General features: G+C 41.9%; 1 protein-coding gene across 1 annotated transcript in view; it reads right to left on the bottom strand.

Annotated features, from left to right (window-relative positions):
• The window catches only part of WWC1 (WW and C2 domain containing 1), a 218,560-nt gene that overhangs the window by 64,287 nt on the left and 134,195 nt on the right, over positions 1-20,078 (bottom strand). Inside the window, exons 8-9 of the mRNA XM_040344669.1 lie at positions 15,111-15,184; positions 13,076-13,318 (exon numbers count right to left, since the gene is read on the bottom strand). Coding sequence (XP_040200603.1) covers positions 13,076-13,318; positions 15,111-15,184 — 317 coding nt within the window. The remainder of the gene's footprint in view (positions 1-13,075; positions 13,319-15,110; positions 15,185-20,078) is intronic.

Below are 20,078 nucleotides of genomic sequence, written 5' to 3'. Positions count from 1 at the left end.
ACTACAATACCTCAGCACCAGTAAGCAATGCAGCTCCTATTAGGTACATGGACATAACCATTCAAGGAGACAATAACACAGTATATTATAGACAGCTGTAAACTCAAATATACAATACCCCTATACAATATTATCACATGGTCCTTTAAAGGCTAATATGTTCCCCCCTCATAACTATCATAACAACATACAGATACTTAATCAGATACAGTGGATTTATCAGTTATTCAAGCCTTCCCACACCTTATCAAATTTGGTTGGTACTCCCCTATTGGCACATTTAGCCTTGTACAAAGGTAACGCTTTATTTATCAACACCTTCCAAGCCAATATAGGGGGGGGACTACAGTTTTTTTTCCATGAAAGAATAATTATTTTTCATCACGCATAGTAAAAAAGTAATGAAAGTAGCGTACAAATCACCTTTTTAGGAGCCAAGTAGGAGAATATAAAAAAAAGGATAGTACATATATTAATAATAGTATAATTATTCATATGGGATAAGCAAAAAATTAATAGGCATGGAAAAATACAGTAGAAACCTAAAATCTGAAACAGGAAGAACCGCAAAAAAGACTTGATGGAAACTGTGTGCAAAAAAAAACGGTTCTATAAACCGAGAATATCGTTATATTTGATGTGTATGTGAATCAATGAAAATATAGAACAAGTAAAGTAGGACACAGAAAATTGGATTTAGATTCTTAGAGAGGGAGGAATGGAAAAATAGAGGAATACACAGGAAAAAGACCGTATAAAAATGTATAGATATATACACTGCTCAAAAATATTAAAGGAACACTTTGAAAACATATCAGATCTCAAGGGGCAAAAAGCTCATGCTGGATATCAAGCTAGTCCATTTTGCTGAAATTTAATTGCAACAACTAAAAATGGTCCTCAGTAGTTTGTATGACCCCCGAGTGCTTGTATGCATGCCTGACAACATCAGGGCATGCTCCTAATGAGACGACGGATGGTGTCCTGGGGTATTTCCTCCCAGATCTGGACCAGAGCATCACTGAGCTCCTGAACAGACTGAGGTGCAACCTGGCAGCACTGGAGGGACCGAAACATAATGTCCAAGAGTTGTTCTTTTGGATTAGGTCAGGTGAGCGTGGGGGGCCATTCAATGGTATCAATTTCTTCATCCTCCAGGAACTGGCTGTATGCTCTCGCCACATGAGGCCGGGCATTGTCGTGCACCAGGAGGAACCCAGGACCCACTGCACCAGCGTAGGGTCTGACAATGGGTCCAAGGATTTTATCCCCATACCTAATGGCAGTCAGGGTGCCATTGTGTAGCCTGTAGATGTCTGTGCGTCCCTCCATGGATATGCCTTCCCAGACCATCACTGACCCACCACCAAACCAGTCATGCTGAACGATGTTACAAGTAGCATAAAGTTCTCTGTGGCTTCTCCAGACCCTTTCACGTCTGTCACATATGCTCAGGGTGAACCTGCTCTCATCTGTGAAAAGCATGGGGCACCAGTGGCGGACCTGCCAATTCTGGTGTTCAATGGAAAATTCCAATCGAGCTCCACAGTGAGCACAGAGCACACTAGAGGACGTCGGGCCCTCAGAGACATTCACACCAGTGGCCTGCTGGAGGTAATTTTGTAGGGCTCTGGCAGTGCTCATCCAGTTCCTCCTTGCACAAAGGAGCAGATACCGGTCCTGCTGATGGGTTACAGACCTTCTACGGCTCTGTCCAGCTCTCCTAGAGTAACTGCCTGCCTCCTGGAATCTTCTCCATGCTCTTGAGACTGTGCTGGGAGACACGGCAAACCTTCTGGCAATGACACGTATTGATGTGCCATCCTGGAGGAGTTGGACTGCCTGTGCAACCTTAATATGGTCCAAGTATCGCCTCGTGCTACCAGTAGTGAAACTGACCATGCAAAACTAGTGAAAAACAGTCAGAAAAGATGAGTAGGGAAAAAAATGTCCACCTCCACCTGAAAAACCATTCCTGTTTTGGAGGGCGTCTCATTGTTGCCCATCTAGTGCACCTGTTGTTAATTTCAATTAATAGCAAAGCAGCTGAAACTGATTAACAACCCCCTCTGTATACACCCCTCCCCCTCTGCTACTTAACTGACCAGATTAATATCCCAGGAGTTCGGATTCAAAAGTGTTACTTTAATTTTTTTGAGCAGTTCATGCATTTTTTTATTATATATATATATATTAAAATATAAAACCTCATGCTGTTAGCAACTATTATGTAGAGATTACTCCAACCTAGCATATATTGAAACGAGTAGCAAAGATCTGTGTTCTGTAAAAGACATTAAATGAGTCAGTCAACACAGTTGATCGATGTATTTAGGAATAATAGGATAGATCAGTTAGTAGGCTCGGCTAATATATTAGATGATAAAAAAAACATACTGACAAGGATGTTACTCAAAAACATATATTCACAGTGGGCTGCCTAGTGCATCCTTGGGGAACCACAGTACAAAGGAAAATCTGAACTTTCAAAGTACATATTTGTAAAATGCAGTAGTTTAAGACCAAGGTATTAAGCAATCCCTTTAATGATGTCCCTGGTTATCTGTAGTGTAAAGAGAATGTTTGTTCTTATGCTTTGCATTTAAATTGGCATGTGCATGGTAATAATTTGTATGCAAGTGCTGGGTAAACTTCCTGGGAATTATTTTGGAGAGTTTGACCTTGTTGTTCTGTGTTCATGTATTTATCTGTTTTATACAGACTCTCTGCAAATTAGATAATTGTCAATATGTGGTAAAACTTTTAGTCACTAAAAAGAAACAAAACCTGCCTGTACTTCTAGTACCCTGTTTTGGACATATTTAAAGCAAAACTATAGGCAAAACTTTAATTATATTTTGGATAGCGTAAAGGAGGGTTAAAACCCCTGACAGATGTTTTTTTTTTCTTCTTGCCGTCTGTGTCCCATAGTGTAAATTTCTTGTCACTTCCTGTCCCATAGCCAAAAACAGGAAGTGATAGAAAATCCCTGCAAATTAAGGGGGTCTCTTGGGGTCCCCCAGGTTACCAGAACTACTGCCCACATTGGAGGATTTCCCCTCTTACTATTGAGGACAGGGCAACCCAAAATGTGGGATTTACTTTTACTTTTAAGTAATATTGGTAAACAGCACACAGAGTGTTTTTTAAAGTGGAGGTTCACCCAAAATATCAACTATATCCTAACACAATCATTGCACTATATACTTCATCAAAAGCCACAAATTTGTTTTTATTCATTGATAATTACCGTAATATTGCCTTTCACATAGAGACTTCCAGGATTCCCCTCCCACGGGAGTAGGCGTTTCTAAGCCTTTCCCCGGCGCCGCAATGCAGTGTGGGATACATTGTGAAAGTGCCTTCAAGCGAGATCTCGAGAGATTTCACATACAGAGTGATACTGCTGCAGCTCTATCCCTGCACTGAGCCGCGTCAGTTTTTTTTTTTTTTTGTGTGCATAACATCACAATGGGGCGTGAACTATGAATGATGGCAACCAGTTAGTTTACGGCGCTACTCGCCGCAAACAGTGCGCAGGCTCTAGAATGAGGTAGGCTTCCAGGAAGTGATTGCTTGTGGGCTTCACAATGCCCACAAGCAAAATGGAAACTCCCTCGGACGGATTTTTATAACTACTTCTGTGCTGAGAAAACGGATAGTGGATATATGTAGCGACCAAAGAAGTGAGTGTACCTTACTATTGTTATACCCCAGTGAATGCTGGAAAAAAAAAAGCTGGGCCACGGAACCCACGCTTTAAAGAAAGATTTTTGAAAAGGTTTTAAAAGTAAAAACTGACATTTCAGGCTCTACATACAGCAGGCTTTGTACTCGCCTGGACAGGACCAACCATCTGTATGTACTGTTGATGTCCAATGAGGGTGAGGTGCTGGAAACTTAGTTTTTAAGGCTGGAGTTGGTTGACCCCAAGCAGCCATCTCTGTCCCCTAGCAGCTTATCTTTCCTGTCTCAGCAGAATGTCTCTGTCCAAAACCAATGCAAATTACGCACTTAGGTAAGACTTAGGGCTCTCATTCACGCTTGTCTCTATATTTTATCCATCCTCCTTACCCAAAATGCAATCCTACTGTTTTTTCAGTTTTGCATTCTGGCAGGCTTAGCATTACCAGTTTCATCTTCAGATTGCATCGGTTTTCAATAGTTTTTATCCTCGGTTCACAACTGTGTCCTGCAGTTATAGCATGTTTTTCTGCATGTTAAAGACAACCCAAAACACAACCTCAACTCCGAAAATGTTGGGACACGGATGTACAATCTGCATAAAACCAGAATGGGCTGATTTGCAAATATTCATAAACTCATATTTTATTCACAATAGAAAACATATCAAATGTTTAAAACTGAGATAAAGTACCATTTTAACTTAATTTGAAATTGATGGCAGCAACACGTCTCATAAAATTTTGGCACAGGGCAGTAGAAAGCTGGCAAAGTATGTGGATTAACAAGGAAACGAAGGAAGAACATTTTGCTACTAAGTAGGTTATATGGTAACAGGCGTAGGTAACATTATTGGTCCAAATTTTTTCTTTAGAGAGAGCAAGGGCCCTTCACACCAGTGGACCGTATGTTCATATTTTATCCATCCGTTTTCAGATGAAATACAGACATGCATGTTCCCTATGGGGATAACGGGTGTCAGCGGATGAACATCGCTGACACCCGATCTCATCGGTGTCCACTATGCTCTGATTCTGCAGACAGAGAAAAATCATATTTCCCATCCGTCTGCAGAGCGGATCGGATGAACATGGACAGATGGTCTGTGTTCATCCGATCCCCCATAGAGGAGAGCGGAGATCTGACAGGGCGGTCCCTGCACAGTGTGCAGGGACCGCCCTGTCTTATGCCGGCTCAGCAGGGATTGATCGCCGCTGAGCAAGCAGATGAGACATGTACGGATCCTCACCAGATCCATTCATGTGAAAGGGACTAAAAAGTGTTTCTGAAGTAAAGAGGAGCAGAGGTTCACCAATCTATGGAAAAATTGTCTAACAATTTCAGTATAATGCTTTTTAGAAGTAAAATTGCAAAGACCTTATATATAGTATCATCTACAGTACATAATATTGACAGATTCTGGGAATCTGGAGACATCTCTGTGCTAAGGGACAAGACTAAATGCAAAATGAATGCCCGTGATCTTCGGGACCACAGATGACACTGCATAAAAAAACAGGCATTACTCTGTGACAGACATCAATGTAGGGGCTTAGGAATATTTCCAAAAATCACTGTCTGAACACAGTCTCTGTGCCATCCCAAATCTGCAAGGTAAAGCTTTATAATGCAAAAAATAAGCCATATCTAAACATGATCCAGAAACACTGCTGTCTTCTCTGGCCCAGAGCTCATTTAATATGGTCTGTTGCAAAGTGGAAAACTATTCTGTAGTCAGATAAATCAAATGTTTAACATTTCTTTTGGGAAACCATGAGAACCATGTCCCTCTTAAAGCAGAGCTCCACCCTCTAAAGTTGAACTCCGTTTATCGGAACCCTTCCCCCCCTCCGGTGTCACATTTGACACCTTTCAGGGGGGAGGGGGGTATACAGCGTATTTGCACCCACTTCCGGCCACAGAGTCTGCGGGTAGACTGCGGGCAGGACATCAGATCCCACCCCCCCCCCGTTGTGTTCAGGGAAACACTCGGCTCCCAGAACACAGCGGGAGCCAGGTCAGCACGGGCGGAGCGCGACTCACGCATGCGCCACATGGCAAAGCCGGGCAGTGAAGCCGGAGCGCTTTACTTCCTGGTTCCCTCACCGAGGATGGCGGGGGGCAGTAGAGTGACGAGCGATCGTTCGTCCTCTGCTGCGGACGGCGCTGGACTCCAGGGACAGGTAAGTGTGCTGATATTAAAAGTCAGCAGCTGCAGTATTTGTAGCTGCCGGCTTTTAATATTTTTTTTTTTTCAGCGGACATCCACTTTAAGAGGCGACTGACCCTTCTAGCTTGTTATCAGCGCTCAGTTCAAAAGCCTTCATCTGTGATGGTATGGCAGTGCACCAGGGATCAGTCCAACCCACCTCCATAATAAACTTTCAAAGGGTGTTGCGATACGAGCCACGTATCGTGTTCAACGGTGCAGGGTTTAAAAAGCATTTGAAATCTCCCATGATGTATATGGGGACATCTTGGTGACACAACTGGTAGTCTAACACTGAGCACCTGGTGATTGTATGGAGGTGGAATGTATACAAATGCAAGAATACATTTCAAAATAAATATACGACACAGCAATATTACATATCTCCCCTCTGTATCTAGAACACATTCTATCTCCTGGTATCAGTACGCTCACACCTCTCGAATAAGAGGTGTGAGTGGAGTGATAGGCCCACCCCACCCATAACAATTTTAAACATGACACAGAGTCAGGGGTTAGGTTAGTCTCTTGCAGCGAACAAATAGCAGGCAAATATTTGCGAAGGGACGTAAATACCATGGTGCTCTTCAAGGAATCATGAATCCCCCGAACATTCAATGTAATCACCGCAACAGTGGTCATTTTGGACCCATTTGTGTAAACATACCAGGGTAAACATTAAGCACACTGTCCCATATCAAACCAACCAGAAGATACACATAAACACTTATTAGCTCTAGAGAAATGTCCTGTAACGGACATAATTCTCTGATTAAATGGAAAAATAAAGAAAACATAACTGAAAAGTGGCATATCACCACAACCTTTTGCAGATGGGCCCAAGGAGCGTGACCAGCAGGCTGGCCACAACCCCTAGGCCGCCATTCCTTTTCCCCCAATTCCAACCTGAGGGGTCCCGTGGACAGCACCTGTTGCAGATCCTCGCACCTTCCAAACTGTGGTAGGACAACAGGTCCTCTTCTTCATATACTGCGTAGGGTCCAACCAGGGACAAAGTACCATCGTACCGATGAGTAGAAAAAAGGAATAAATCATTCCACTAGGTATAAGACTTTTACAGAAACATGCTCTTTTAGAACAAAAATGTATGGAAAAAAGGAGACACTGCTCCAGTGGATCTTTAGCAGACAAATCAAGGAACCTCCCAGGAATCCAAGGTGCTGGCAATGCACTAAGCAAACATGGAAAAGTGGAAATGGATGGACAGCCGCACTCCAAGGAACTTGAAGAAGTAGTCTTTATTAATAAAAACTGGACATGCAAATCCAAAGATACAGTCACATAAGGGGACAGCCGACGCATTTCGCACACAGTTAGTGCTTAGTCATGGGTCATGACTAAGCACCAATTGTCGTGCGAAACGCGTCGATGTCCCCTTAGGTGACTGTATCTTTGGATTTGCATGTCTGGTTTTATTTAATAAAGACTACTTCTTCAAGTTCCTTTGGAGTGCGGCCTGTCCAAAAGGGTATGTATGTTCCCGTTTCTCCCTTAGGCACATAGGTATCACAGTGTAGTGAAGCCCAGCCAGACTCCATGGTAAACTCCAAGGTAGAAGGAGCCGACTCAATCTTCCTCCTCCGTCTGCCTTCGGACCGGGGGGAATGCGTTCTCATTGGCGTCTAGCCATGCTGATGCATCCGATGTGTTTTCAAAGAAATGAGTCTGCCCCTGACCTGTGATCCTGAGCCTAGCAGGGTATAGAATAGCGTATATGGGCTGTCATTTTTGCAACCGCCTTTTAACTTCAGTGAAGTGTGCCCTGCGCTTCTGCAATCTGATGAAAAGTCAGGGTAAAAGGAGATCTGCACTCCATTAAACTGAATACTCTGCTTTTCCCGGGCCAGAGCAGAATAATCTCCCTGTCTCTGTAATGTAGAATCCGGGCCAGCATGGGTCTTGGTGGATGACCCGGTGGAGGGGCCGCACTGGGACTCTATGCGCCCTTTCAATAGCATACAGGGTGGTAATTGGGTTGTACTTTGCCAGCTTTTTGATGCCCTGTCCCAACTTTGTGAGATGTGCTTGTAGGTGGCCTCCTCACATACAGTTAATTGTGACAGGACAGTCTTGCTGGCTGAGAGGAGACGTGGGACTACAAATTGTAGTCATACTGTATCATGCAGAAATGTCATGTTATATCAGAATGCGTTTGTGTTTTCCTGCTGTTTTGTGAAATCCTTGTTGAGGCCTGTAACTGTTCTCTGAACTTTTCTCAGTAGCCATCTTGGGGAAACCCTCATGTTCTAATTAGTACCAAGTTCTCTCGAGATTTTGTCTACCATTTTCTGTTAGCTTTGATATAAGAGAGAGCCCAGCCACCATTTTGAGAGATGTGTGTGAATTAGTGAGGGAAAGATATACTGTTTGTGAGGGAAAGCTTGGCCTTACTCAGAGAGAATGTCCAGCCTGCAGGGACAGAACAGGGATCCTCAGGAGTCCTGCCTATCAGCACTGCTGCTGTGCTTGTGATAGATCTGAGGACAGTGCATTTTCCTGGTAACTCATCTCTGCTGCAATCGGTGGAACCTGCTTATGAACACCAGCCTATGCAAGTAATCAATATGTGCCTTGTACACCACTGATGTGCTTGAGAGAGGATAATTACTAATGACTAAACTCAGTTTACTAAGCTGCATTCTGTATCTTTGGTGAATAGGACTGTGAAGCTGTGCTTATATGCCAACAAGAACTGTTTATTTCACTTTTGTAAATATAATTTTTCACTGTTGCTTATCTGGCAATTAAAATTGACAATAAGAAAGAGCTTTTAAAAATATAAAAATGAAGGAACACTATTGTCGTTTAACAGTTACAAAGAATATAACAGACTAGGTAAAAGGATCAAGGATGCAAAATTCCAAACGAACGACAGATTGCAAAAGATAGTAGGACAAACCCCAAAAAATTCTTCCAAATCTATTAATAGTAAAAATGTCAGGTCTGATCTTTACAAAATATTCTAGAGTGGGTGACTGGGGAAAAAAAAGAGAAGGCAAATTTATTAAAGCACAGCTTATATGTTTCATTTCAAATCCATTGTGGTGGTGTATAGAGCCAAAAAGATTAGAATTTGTGTCGATGTCCCCAATATTTATGCAACCTGACTGTACATGTTCTTGCAGCACACAGTTGTAAACAGACATATTTTTCTGCTGTAATCAATTTCTTGAATTATTTTTCTGCTTGTATCCCAAGCCACTTATGCAACTCCTGATGTAAACCAATATTACTTGTTCCAACTTTTGGATTATGCTAATGCTATGATGTCATTACCTTATCCCACATATAGATGGCACATGGAAGTTTATAAAGTTTTATACTACACTGAAGAATGGGATAGTTGTCAAAATGGTGTTTGGCCACTAGATGGCAAACAGTTCCCTTTTAAAATTTTGACATCATTGACAACTTACATATTACAATTTACAATTAAATCATGATAACCATATAAAATATTTCTATTTGCCATTCCATAAAAACGCTTATACATGTCTATAAAAATGTGTTTCTTTTATTATTTATTACATTTTTATCACCACATGCATTAAAATTGAATTTCAAATAAAAGGTAACATGAATCCTTTATTTAATCTTTGGGACTTTTCATATTCATTCACAAAACATATTTTACGTCAGACAATGCAGCAACCTTCTTACTAACAATCTTCTAGATACCTGACAGATAGTTTTTACCCATATACTTGAGAGGGCAAGAACATTTTTCTACATACACTATTCCTATAAAACTGAAGTTAAGTAAACGATTTCATTTAAAAAACAAATTGTTCACTGGTGTGATATGTTTGAAAAGAAAGCAGCCCTGTTATATTTTGTAAGCCAATTTTCTTGCTTTCTATATGTATTAAAGTGACTATGTACTAGCCTTCCTTAACCTTAACCTCAGCACAAAGATCATAACATTGAGTCTGTAGGATGTGTTCTTGTGCTGACTCTTCTCGTGTTAGTAACAATTCTCCTCCAGCCTGCCCCACCCGCACCACCATAATCTGGGTGGACGTTGTATGACATCCTCTAGGGGCGCCGGGCACCGCAACCAATGCGCGTGCCCGGCGTCCGTGATGTCGCCGGGCCCCCGCGATCACGCAGGAGTGTGGATCCACCTCCTGTCAGCAGTGAGGAGACGATGTGCGTTTCCAGTACAGAGAAACACACATCGGTCTCCTCCCCTTGTGAGTCCCCTCCCCTACAGTTAGAATTACACATTAGGAACATATTAACCCCTTCAGCGCCCCTAGTGTTAACCCCATCCCTGCCAGTCACATTACACAGTAATCAGTGCAGTTTTATAGCACTAATCGCTGTATAAATGTGACAGGTCCCAAAAAGTGTCAAAAGTGTCCGATATGTCCGCCATAATGTCACGGTCACAATAAAAATCACAGATCGCCGCCATTACCTAGTAAAAAAAATTAAATAAATAAAAATGCCATAAATCTATCCCTTATTTTGTAGACGCTATAACTTCTGCGCAACCAATCAATATACGCTTATTGCGTTTTTTTTTTTTTTTTTTTTAAACAAAAATATGTAGAAGAATACGTAATCGGTCTAAACTAAGGAAACTTAATTTTTATTTTTAAAATTGATATTTATCATTCAAAAAGTAAAAATATTGTGTTCTTTTTTCTAAATTGTCGCTCTTCTTTTGTTTAATAGCCGAAAAAAATAAAAACCGCATAGATGATCAAATATCACCAAAAGAAAGCTCTATTTGTAGGGGAAAAAACCTCATAAAGATTTCATTTGGGTACAAAGTTGCATGACCCCGCGCAATTGTCAATTCAATGTGAACAGCGCTACAAAATTGGTCTGGGCAGGAAGGGGGTGAAAATGCCCAGTATGGAAGTGGTTAAACTACCCAAACTCATCAATATCAGGTCTTTACACCTCCAGAAAAAAATGGGATTGGTTAGTATTCCTAGAACTAGTCAGTAAACAAAGAACTCGCTAAAACGATGATTCATAGACATTATTTTATTTCAATATACTATATATTTTAATCACTCGAAAGAAAAACTCTAAGATTCGGGCGTGGTGTGGACGTTCATGTGAGCCGACGTGCCTCACACTAGCAGCGGCATCCTGACTAACAAAAATTGCGTGAGCCCAATTAACCGCCGTCATAGACAGGACACTTTGTTCCCGGTGGTGAAGCACCCCTACAGTGGCTCCTAGTCGCCATACAACCAAAGCAGGGATGACCAAAAGGCAAGAGGAGAGCTTCCTCGCCGACAGGCAGACCAACATGGCGGATCCCCGATCCAGCAGCATGCGGGAGAGATCCACATGCCTCGGCGGCAGCTATTGCTGGAGCAGTATGCACACGACCCAGGTAGCCACAAGAATATACAGCAGCCCCCGCACCTCATCGTGGCAAAGGCAGCAAAGAACGTTCCCTCTGCAAAGCCTCAGCAAATGGACAGCATACAGTAGACAAAATGGCGCCCACAGCTCCAGGAATCACAGTAAGTACTCCATCCTCCCCTATCCTTCATCTGGAATAGCAGGCCCCTCTGATGCTGATCACAGCGAACCCTCTCTGCAAGTATATGCAAGTATATGCAAGATATACTCACTGCAGTCCACACGTATGGCTCCAGTCTTACTGAACTGTCAGTGGAAGTTAAGAGCATGAAGGAAGGCATATTGCATATTAGGCAGGAAAATCTGAGAAAAGGCCACGGCTCTGGAGGGAAGGGTGAGCTCAATTGAGGATGAATTACCCCCTCTTACTCAGGAAGTTTACATAACATCAGCTAAGGCCACTGAAACCGCAGCTAGAGTTGAGGACATGGAGAACAGGCTGAGAAGATCTAATATCCGCATTGTCAGTAAGCCTGAAAAGTCTGAAGGAAAACACCCTACTGACTTCATTAAAGCCTGGCTAGCTGACACATTTGGAAGAAATAACCATTTTTTTCTGTAGAAAGAGCCCACAGAGTCCAACCACCTCCACCAGGGGGCAATGACAGCCCATTTTTACTGAAGCTCCTAAATTACAAAGATAGGGACATTATTCTCCATCTGACTAGACAGAAGGCCAATATGGAAGTGCAAGGCTCCAAAGTGGCTATAATATATATATTATATATATATATATATATATTATATATATATATATATAATATATATATATAATTATTTCTCAGCAGTTGTTCAAAAGCAGAGAGCAAAATTCACAGAGGTAAAAAAAGAGACTGCGTGCATGTATGTATTCCATGCTTATCCTGCCAAACTACCTGTGGTTGCTCATGGCTCAGTGCACTTCTTTGAAAACCCAACATGGCTACTAACTGGCTCGACCGTCATGAGAGGCAACTACGGGCAACTGTTCGTGGAAATGAACCAGGTTAAGAAATTGAGAAACCTGCATACTTTAATCACTGTTGCTCACCTTGCTAGTAATGGAGCTCTCAGAGATGCACAACTGACCTTTACTGTTACCTCTCATCTAATACCAGGAACCCTTGTGTTTGATTCTAAGGGCATGAGGTCCCAGCCCTCGTTATTACCCATCAATTAGCCCTGCAGGGCACCATTGGAAGGTTTTCCTCCGTTTTAAGTTGGTCTTTCAGTTTCCGTGTCAAGCCTATGGGCATGATAGATGATTTAATTGAATTCAACTTATAATAGGATGCTAAACCAAAATCATTCAAGAGTATTTGCACTTTATATTGTAATTAATGGCCCTTCAGTGGGCCCCTCGTTATAGGTTCCCCCCTCCAACTCGTGGGCCAATTCCAGCTTACTCCTCTTTAAATGCCTAGGTTCGCCTATAGGCTTAATAGGATTGGTTAACTTATGTCCCACGTGGGTGGAATTTGCCCGCTCTTTTTGAATGTCAATATTGCTCCTTTGTCTTGTATTTGTTTTGACCCCTGACAACTTTACTACGTCTCTGTTAAAATGTTAGTTTTATTACTTTTCCAAAATAAAGATTACATAAAAAAAAAAAAAAATACCTGCTGAGGGAAATGTAAAAATACACAGGGCTTTAAAAGTTGTAAAGATAAAATATGTTTAACTCTAAGAACATGTGTTCTTTCTCAATTTGAGTTTGTACAAAACTATGTAATATTAGGATAATCCCTAAAGCTAGCTGATAACGTTAAATGTTTATTCAATTAATGTCCTTACCTTTCGGTCAGTGCTTTGCTTTGGGTATATCTGGCAGCTTGCAAATCTTCTTCTAATTGTTTCTTTTCAGTCTCTAGTCGTTCCACATCAGACTGACTCCACTTTCTTGGACTAATAAAGCGCATTTCTTTTAAGAGCTCCTCTTTTTCATTTATTAAGATCAGTCGATCACGTTCAGAATCAAGAACTCCAGGCCAAGCTTCACTGTCCAGTTTTGACAACTGTATTTTAACATTGGATATCCTAGGATGAGGAATAAGCAAATGTTTTACTATACATTCTTGACATTGGCCTGAGTTTTTAAATTCTTTATATAAACGGCATGATTTCTCATTGATTTTTAAAATTCTAGCCTATGAGTATGACTGCAGAAAGACTAAATGAAATGTATTTTTAATTTTCCAATGTTGAACATCCAGCTGACATGAAGTATATCTAATGCAGCCAGACCTGAAAAATAAGTCAGTATCTCCTATTTTGATAAAACAGGGTAATAATAAACCATTAACAGGAAAAAAATTCTACAGTAGTAGACTTAATTTCTAAAAAAAAAAAAAAAACTGCCGATAACTAAACAGTCTCTCTCAGCCAGCAATTTTGAGCTCTAAACTTTCTACACGCATACATTTACCATTGTGCAGTTTTACAAGTGTACACCCTATTTGCAAGTCATTTGTTCTTTTGGAAAGGGAATTCAAGAACGTATGTATAGGTGTTGGAGGTATAGCCTGCAATATTATATCTGATACAGCTGTAAATTCCCATTACAGGAATGGAGCACTTGTCTTTAAAGCTACAGGCTTTACAATAATATATTTCTTAACTGAAAAAGGACTTGCAGCATTTTGACTGTATACAAATTTGATATTTTAACTGTCCTACTGTTCATATTAATATAAAGGGTGGTCAGTAACTGTTGCAGATGAGTTGAAAGATGTTCCAAAACTGTTAAACCTACTGAAGTTCAGCTAGATGGGTCATTGTGGTATGCATTAATGCCATACAAACAGAATATCTGCATGACATATGAAGATATTTGGATCTGATCACTAGGGTGCCAGAGTCTCTATACAATGGGGGTGACACTCCAACTGAAGGTTAAATCTTTTTAAACTTGGAAAATGTTTCTATATTAACTGGTTATATTGTAGTTGTATAAGGATGTGCAGTTACAAATAAGCATTTATCTTTTAAGCATTCTCTAAAGCAGGGGTCTCCAAACATACTAAACAGGGGCCCAGTTTACTGTTTTCTTCAGTCTTTAGCCGGACCGTGGCCATTGTAGGGGGAAAAAAATAAAATAATGCCCATCTTTGGTGTGAGGAATTGTGCCCAATTTTTGGTGTCATTGGAAGGATTCATGCCCTATTATTGGGCCAAATTTTTAGTGTCATTGGGAGGAATTGCATCCCATCATTGGGCCCAATTGTCAGGGTGATTGGGAGGAATTGTGTCCCATTGTTGGTGTTAGTGGGCCCAAATGTTGGTGTCATTGGGAGAAATTGTGTTCCATTGTTGTCAGTGGGAGGAATTGTGCCCCATTATTGGTGCTATTGGGAGGAATTGTACCCCTTCACTGGTGTATGTGGGCCCAGTTGTTGGTGTCATTGGGAGGAATTGTGTCCCATTATTTGTGCCAGTGGGAAAAAGTGTACCCCATTGTTGAGGTCAGTGGGAGGAAATGTGCTCCATCATTGGTGTCATTGGGCCTATTTGTTGGTGACATTGTGTCATTGGGAGGAATTGTGCCCCTTCACTGGTGTTAGTGGGCCCAGTTGTTGGTGTCATTGGGAGGAATTGCATCCCATTGTTGATGTCAGCAGGGGAAATTATGTCACATTGTTGGTATCAGTGGATGAAACAGCGCCCCAAGAGCCGAATAAAAGCAAGCAAAGGGCCACATCTGGCCCCCGGGCCGCAGTTTGGATACCTCTGCTCTAAAGTAACAACAAACATGTGCATAAAAAGTTACAAACTGACCGGTTAGCAAAATAAATACATAAAGCCATAAAAAAAACATAAAAACAGCAATTACCGTCTCTTTGCCTCCTCATACTGAAGTTGTAATCTGACCTTTTCAGCAAACTGGTTATTACTTTTCAAAGCAAGCTGGAAAAGCAAAGTTATACATTTATTATGTTTCAGTTGTTATACTGAGCTTGAAAATCATTTTATATTTAATCTTTTTAATTTATACATTACCCAACAAGAAAGGTGATTTTAAATCCTTTATAGCAGTAGTAAATCCTGCTTGGTCACTTGTACCTACAGGTATGCTTATAATAAAGCTTACCTGTAAGTACAATGAATATCTCCTAAAAGTGAACCATTTAGGAAATATTCACAAATTCTGCAGCCAGTGACTTCACCGATGCATGCACACTGCTCTCTGAATTGAGGGCACCCTAAAATCAGGAACACAATGCCATGATCGTGACTCTTGTGCGCATACACAGGAGTGACATAATTGTGGCTCGACCATTCAAACAGCTGGAGCCGTGACCCCAGAAGGAAGAACAGGTGAAGATGGAAGCCCTGGCAGCAGTGCTCATTAGAAGGATCCATTTCCTGCGGTGGAGGAACACTATGGCTGTTGCACTGGCTCTACTAACACTGGCCCTGGTGTGACTAGTCATCAGGAACATTGCAGATGACTGCACTGGTCTGGTGGTGATCTAAAACACTGTTGCTGGATTACATTGGTCTGTGACACTGGGATTAGTGTAGCTAGCAATCAGGAACGTTGTAGCTAGCTTACACTGTTCTGGTGACACTAGTGATGGTGTGCCACGAACACTGTTGCTACTGACCTCTAAACTCTACAATATTTTCTACTAACTTCTAAACTTTGCATTACATACTACTCTGCTTTGTTACCAATTACTGACCCATGAACTCTGCACTAATTACTTCTACCCTTTGAACTGTGCTATTTACTTTTGACCCCTGTACTCTGGGTTACATACTCCTGACCTCTTAAATCTGTGTTACTTACTCCTGACTCCTCAACAATGCATTACATACTGCTGACCTCCCCTTGTGTTACTCAATCCTGCACTCTACATTACAGTATCCCGACTTCTAAATTCTGCATTATTTACTCGTAGCCCCTAAACTGTGCATTACACACTACTGACCTTTGAACTCTCTGTTACTTACTGCTGACCCCTAAATTCTCTGTTACATACTACTAACCTCTGAAATATGTTATATACTCCAGACTTCTTTACAACGTTACACACTACAGAATTCTGAACTCTGCGTTATTAGTCCTGACCCCTACACTCTGTGGTACATACTACGTACCTCTGAACTCTACCACATTACCTATTACTGGACTTCTGAAGTCTGCATTTTTTACTCCTGACCCATACACTGTGAAAGAAACTTTACTTCTAGCTATCTTAACCACTTCCCGCCCGGCCTATAGGCGATTTACGTCCGGGAAGTGGTTTTGAAATCCTGACTGGACGTCCAGCAGGATTCCATGCCGCGCGCCCCCGTGGGGGCGCGCAGCGCGGCGATCGGTGATGCGGGGTGTCAGTCTGACACCCTGCATCTCTGATCTCGGTAAAAGAGCCTCCGGTGGAGGCTCTTTACCACGTGATCAGCCGTGTCCAATCATGGCTGATCACGATGTAAACAGGAAGAGCCGTTGATGGCTCTTCCTCACTCGCGTCTGACAGACGCGAGTAGAGAAGAGCCTATCGGCGGCTCTCCTGACAGGGGGGGTTCGCGCTGATTGTTTATGAGCGCAGCCCCCCCTCGGATCGCCACACTGGACCACCAGGGAAGCCCACCCTGGACCACCAGGGAAGGGAAAACCAACAAAAAAAAGGGGGCAAAAAAAAGTCTGGGAAAAAAAAAAGCATTAAAAAATAAAAAAGATGCCAATCAGTGCCCACAAATGGGCACTGACTGGCAACATGGGTAAATCAGTGCCGCCCCACAGTGTGCATCAGTGCCACCCCACAGTGTCCATCAGTGCCACCCCCCAGTGCCCACCTATCAGTGCCCATCTGTGCCACCCATAAGTATCCATCAGTGCCACCCATAAGCGCCGCCCATGAGTGCCCATCTATGCCGCCCATGAGTGCCCATCAGTGCCGCCCATGAGTGCCCATCAGTGCCGCCCATGAGTGCCCATCAGTGCCGCCTATGTGTGCCCATCAATGCCGCCTATGTGCGCCCATCAGTGCCGCCTATGTGCGCCCATCAGTGCCGCCTATGTGTGCCCATCAGTGCCGCATACCAGCGCCGCCAATCAGTGCCCATCAGTACTACCTCATCGATGTCCATCAGTGCCATCTCATCGGTGCCCATCAGTGCCGCCATATTAGTGCCCGTAATTGAAAGAGAAAACGTACTTATTTACAAAAAAATTAACAGAAAAAAATAAAAACTTAATTTTTTTTCAAAATGTTCAGGTCTTTTTTTAGTTGTTGCGCAAAAATAAATAAATCGCAGAGGTGATCAAATACCACCAAAAGAAAGCTCTATTTGTGGGGAAAAAAGGACGCCAATTTTGTTTGGGTACAGTGTAGCATGACCGCGCAATTGCCATTCAAAGTGCGACAGTGCTGACAGCTGAAAATTGGCTTGGGCGGGAAGGTGCGTAAGTGCCTGGTATGGAAGTGGTTAAGGAGTCTTTGCTTTGCATGCATATCTTGGTGCCTCTTATTTAAAATCTGTTTATTTTATCCTTATAGCTTGTTCCAAAAGTGTGACCAAATATTTAAAAGGCGTTTTAAAAATGGGTGCCCAGTTTTGTGTAGCTACAACGGGAGCATGGTTTTGTAGATGGGGATAAAAGTGAGTGTGGTGAATAGATTGTTTTTTTCAGATTTCATTTTGAAAATCTGATAACCTTAGTATAAATGTCATACACCTACAAATTTGTAAATAAATAAACAGTGTTATCATTTGATAAAATAGTAGAAAATGATGCCCATACAAGGGATAAAATTAATAAGTGGCAAACGCGTTTTGAGGGGTTTCCTCTTCATCAGAGCCTTGGACAACCAAAACTGGTCTGTATGTTGTAATTTGTCTATATATAGAGAGATGACTGGATGGGTGGTATATCACACGATAGATAGTACACTCTTACAGGTGGATTCTCCTTTTCTGTAGTAGTCTTTCCTTCCACATCGCTCTCAGCACCGTCGGGGGATATATATACTGATGTTGTCTTCTATTGATAGTTATTGTTGGTCTTCAAGACCCAATGGCTGGTTAAGATGTCCTCTACTTGCAATCCAGCAGAGGACACCACACAGCATCATGACAGGTGGACCACCAGGATAGCCGAGTAACAACTTGGGCATCCAGTCCCGAAGACCAACATTAACTATCAATAGATGACAATATCGATTTATAAAATATATCCCCCTACGGTGCTGAGCGTGCTGCGATGTGGAAGGAAATACTACTACAGTAAAGGAGAATCCGCCTGTAATCGTGTGATTTACCACCCATCCGACTCTCTCTATATAGACATATTACAACATACAGAATTTTTTTTTGTACAGAGCATTTGGACTTCCCCTAGTCAGCCTGGCATGCATGATCACCCTATATTTATATCACCAGGAAATACTACCACCTTTACTAAGGCCCTCCGGACTAGCGCAGGAAATATATTTTCTGTCTAAATGTGCCCCCTGTGCTCCTTCATCCAGAGCGTAGGCACAAATACAGGTGGTGTGCTACTGGCCAGAACACCAGCTGAAAACAGGGGGGAAAAGTTGAAGAAAATAAAACTGCAGCCACCACATCGAACGACTGACTGGTCAGCTGCAATATATAAATCCTTTGGTCTTGGGTTTAATGTATTTAAATTTAAAATAAAGCAGATTAACAGGAGTTTTCCCATGCAGCAGATTCATCCAACCCTACACACAAGGCAACAAATAAATTACAACCTGCAGATTTCTCAAACAGTCTTTTCTGCTCATTCCATACGGACCCCCCTCCCTCCATCCCCAGGACACACTGCTGGATTGGCTCTCTGTCATATAAACTCCCTTGTCTGTTCAGGCACAAAATGGCCTGGACAGATTAATTCACTGTGCCTCTTTCTCCAAAGATATTAGACAAAGTTGCAGATCCAATTCATTGAGGCCCAAGCACATTCAGGGGGACATTTATCAAGCAAATTAGTGATGCAATTAGTCGCAAATCTGAATGTTTCTCACTTGGCTACAGATATGCGAGTTTACATTTGTATTTGTACCCTGCATCTATAATTTTGGGCCACGAGACAGATTTAAAACAGTAGATAAGAGATTTTTACTCCAAATAGGTTCACAATTATGAACTTGTTCGGGCCAGGTTATATTGTTGCAGTGCTACTTTAGAACAGAAAAGGGAGGATCTTGAATGAAGCTCAACTGCTACAGTAAATATGTCTCATAGTGACATACAGTTAGGTTCATATATATTTGGACACATGCACCATTTTCATACTTTTGGCTCTGTATGCCACCAGAATAAAATTAAAATGAAACAATCTAAATGAATTTGAAGTGCAGACTTTCATCTTTTAGACCCCTTTCACACTGAGGGAGTATTGCAGGCGCTATAGCATTAAAAATATCACCTGCATTCCGCCCTAAAAGTGCTGCTCTATTGTCTCCAGTGTGAAAGCCCGACGGTAAAAAAAAGTCCTGCTAGCCGCATCTTTGGAGTGGCGTTTTACCGCCGATGCTATGGGCGGCTCAGTGTGAAAGGGGTCTAATTCAAGGGGTTCAACATAAATATCAAGTACAAATTTTAGGAACTGTTACCATTTTTATACACAGTCCCCCCATGTTCAGGGGCTCAAATGTAATTGGACAAATGAATATAATAATAAAATGTTCATTTTTTTATATTTTGTTGAGAATCCCTTACTGGCAATGACTGCCTGAAGTCTGGAACCCATGGACATTACCAAAGATGGGTTTCCTCCTTTCTGATGCTTTGCCAGTCTCTAACTGCAGCTGTCTTCAGTTCTTTGTGG

The sequence above is a fragment of the Rana temporaria genome, chromosome 3 (genome assembly GCF_905171775.1).
Source record: "Rana temporaria chromosome 3, aRanTem1.1, whole genome shotgun sequence".
Lineage (NCBI taxonomy): Eukaryota > Metazoa > Chordata > Amphibia > Anura > Ranidae > Rana > Rana temporaria.
The sequence above is the reverse complement of the archived record's forward strand: the minus strand, read 5'-3'. Positions and strand labels throughout refer to the sequence as shown.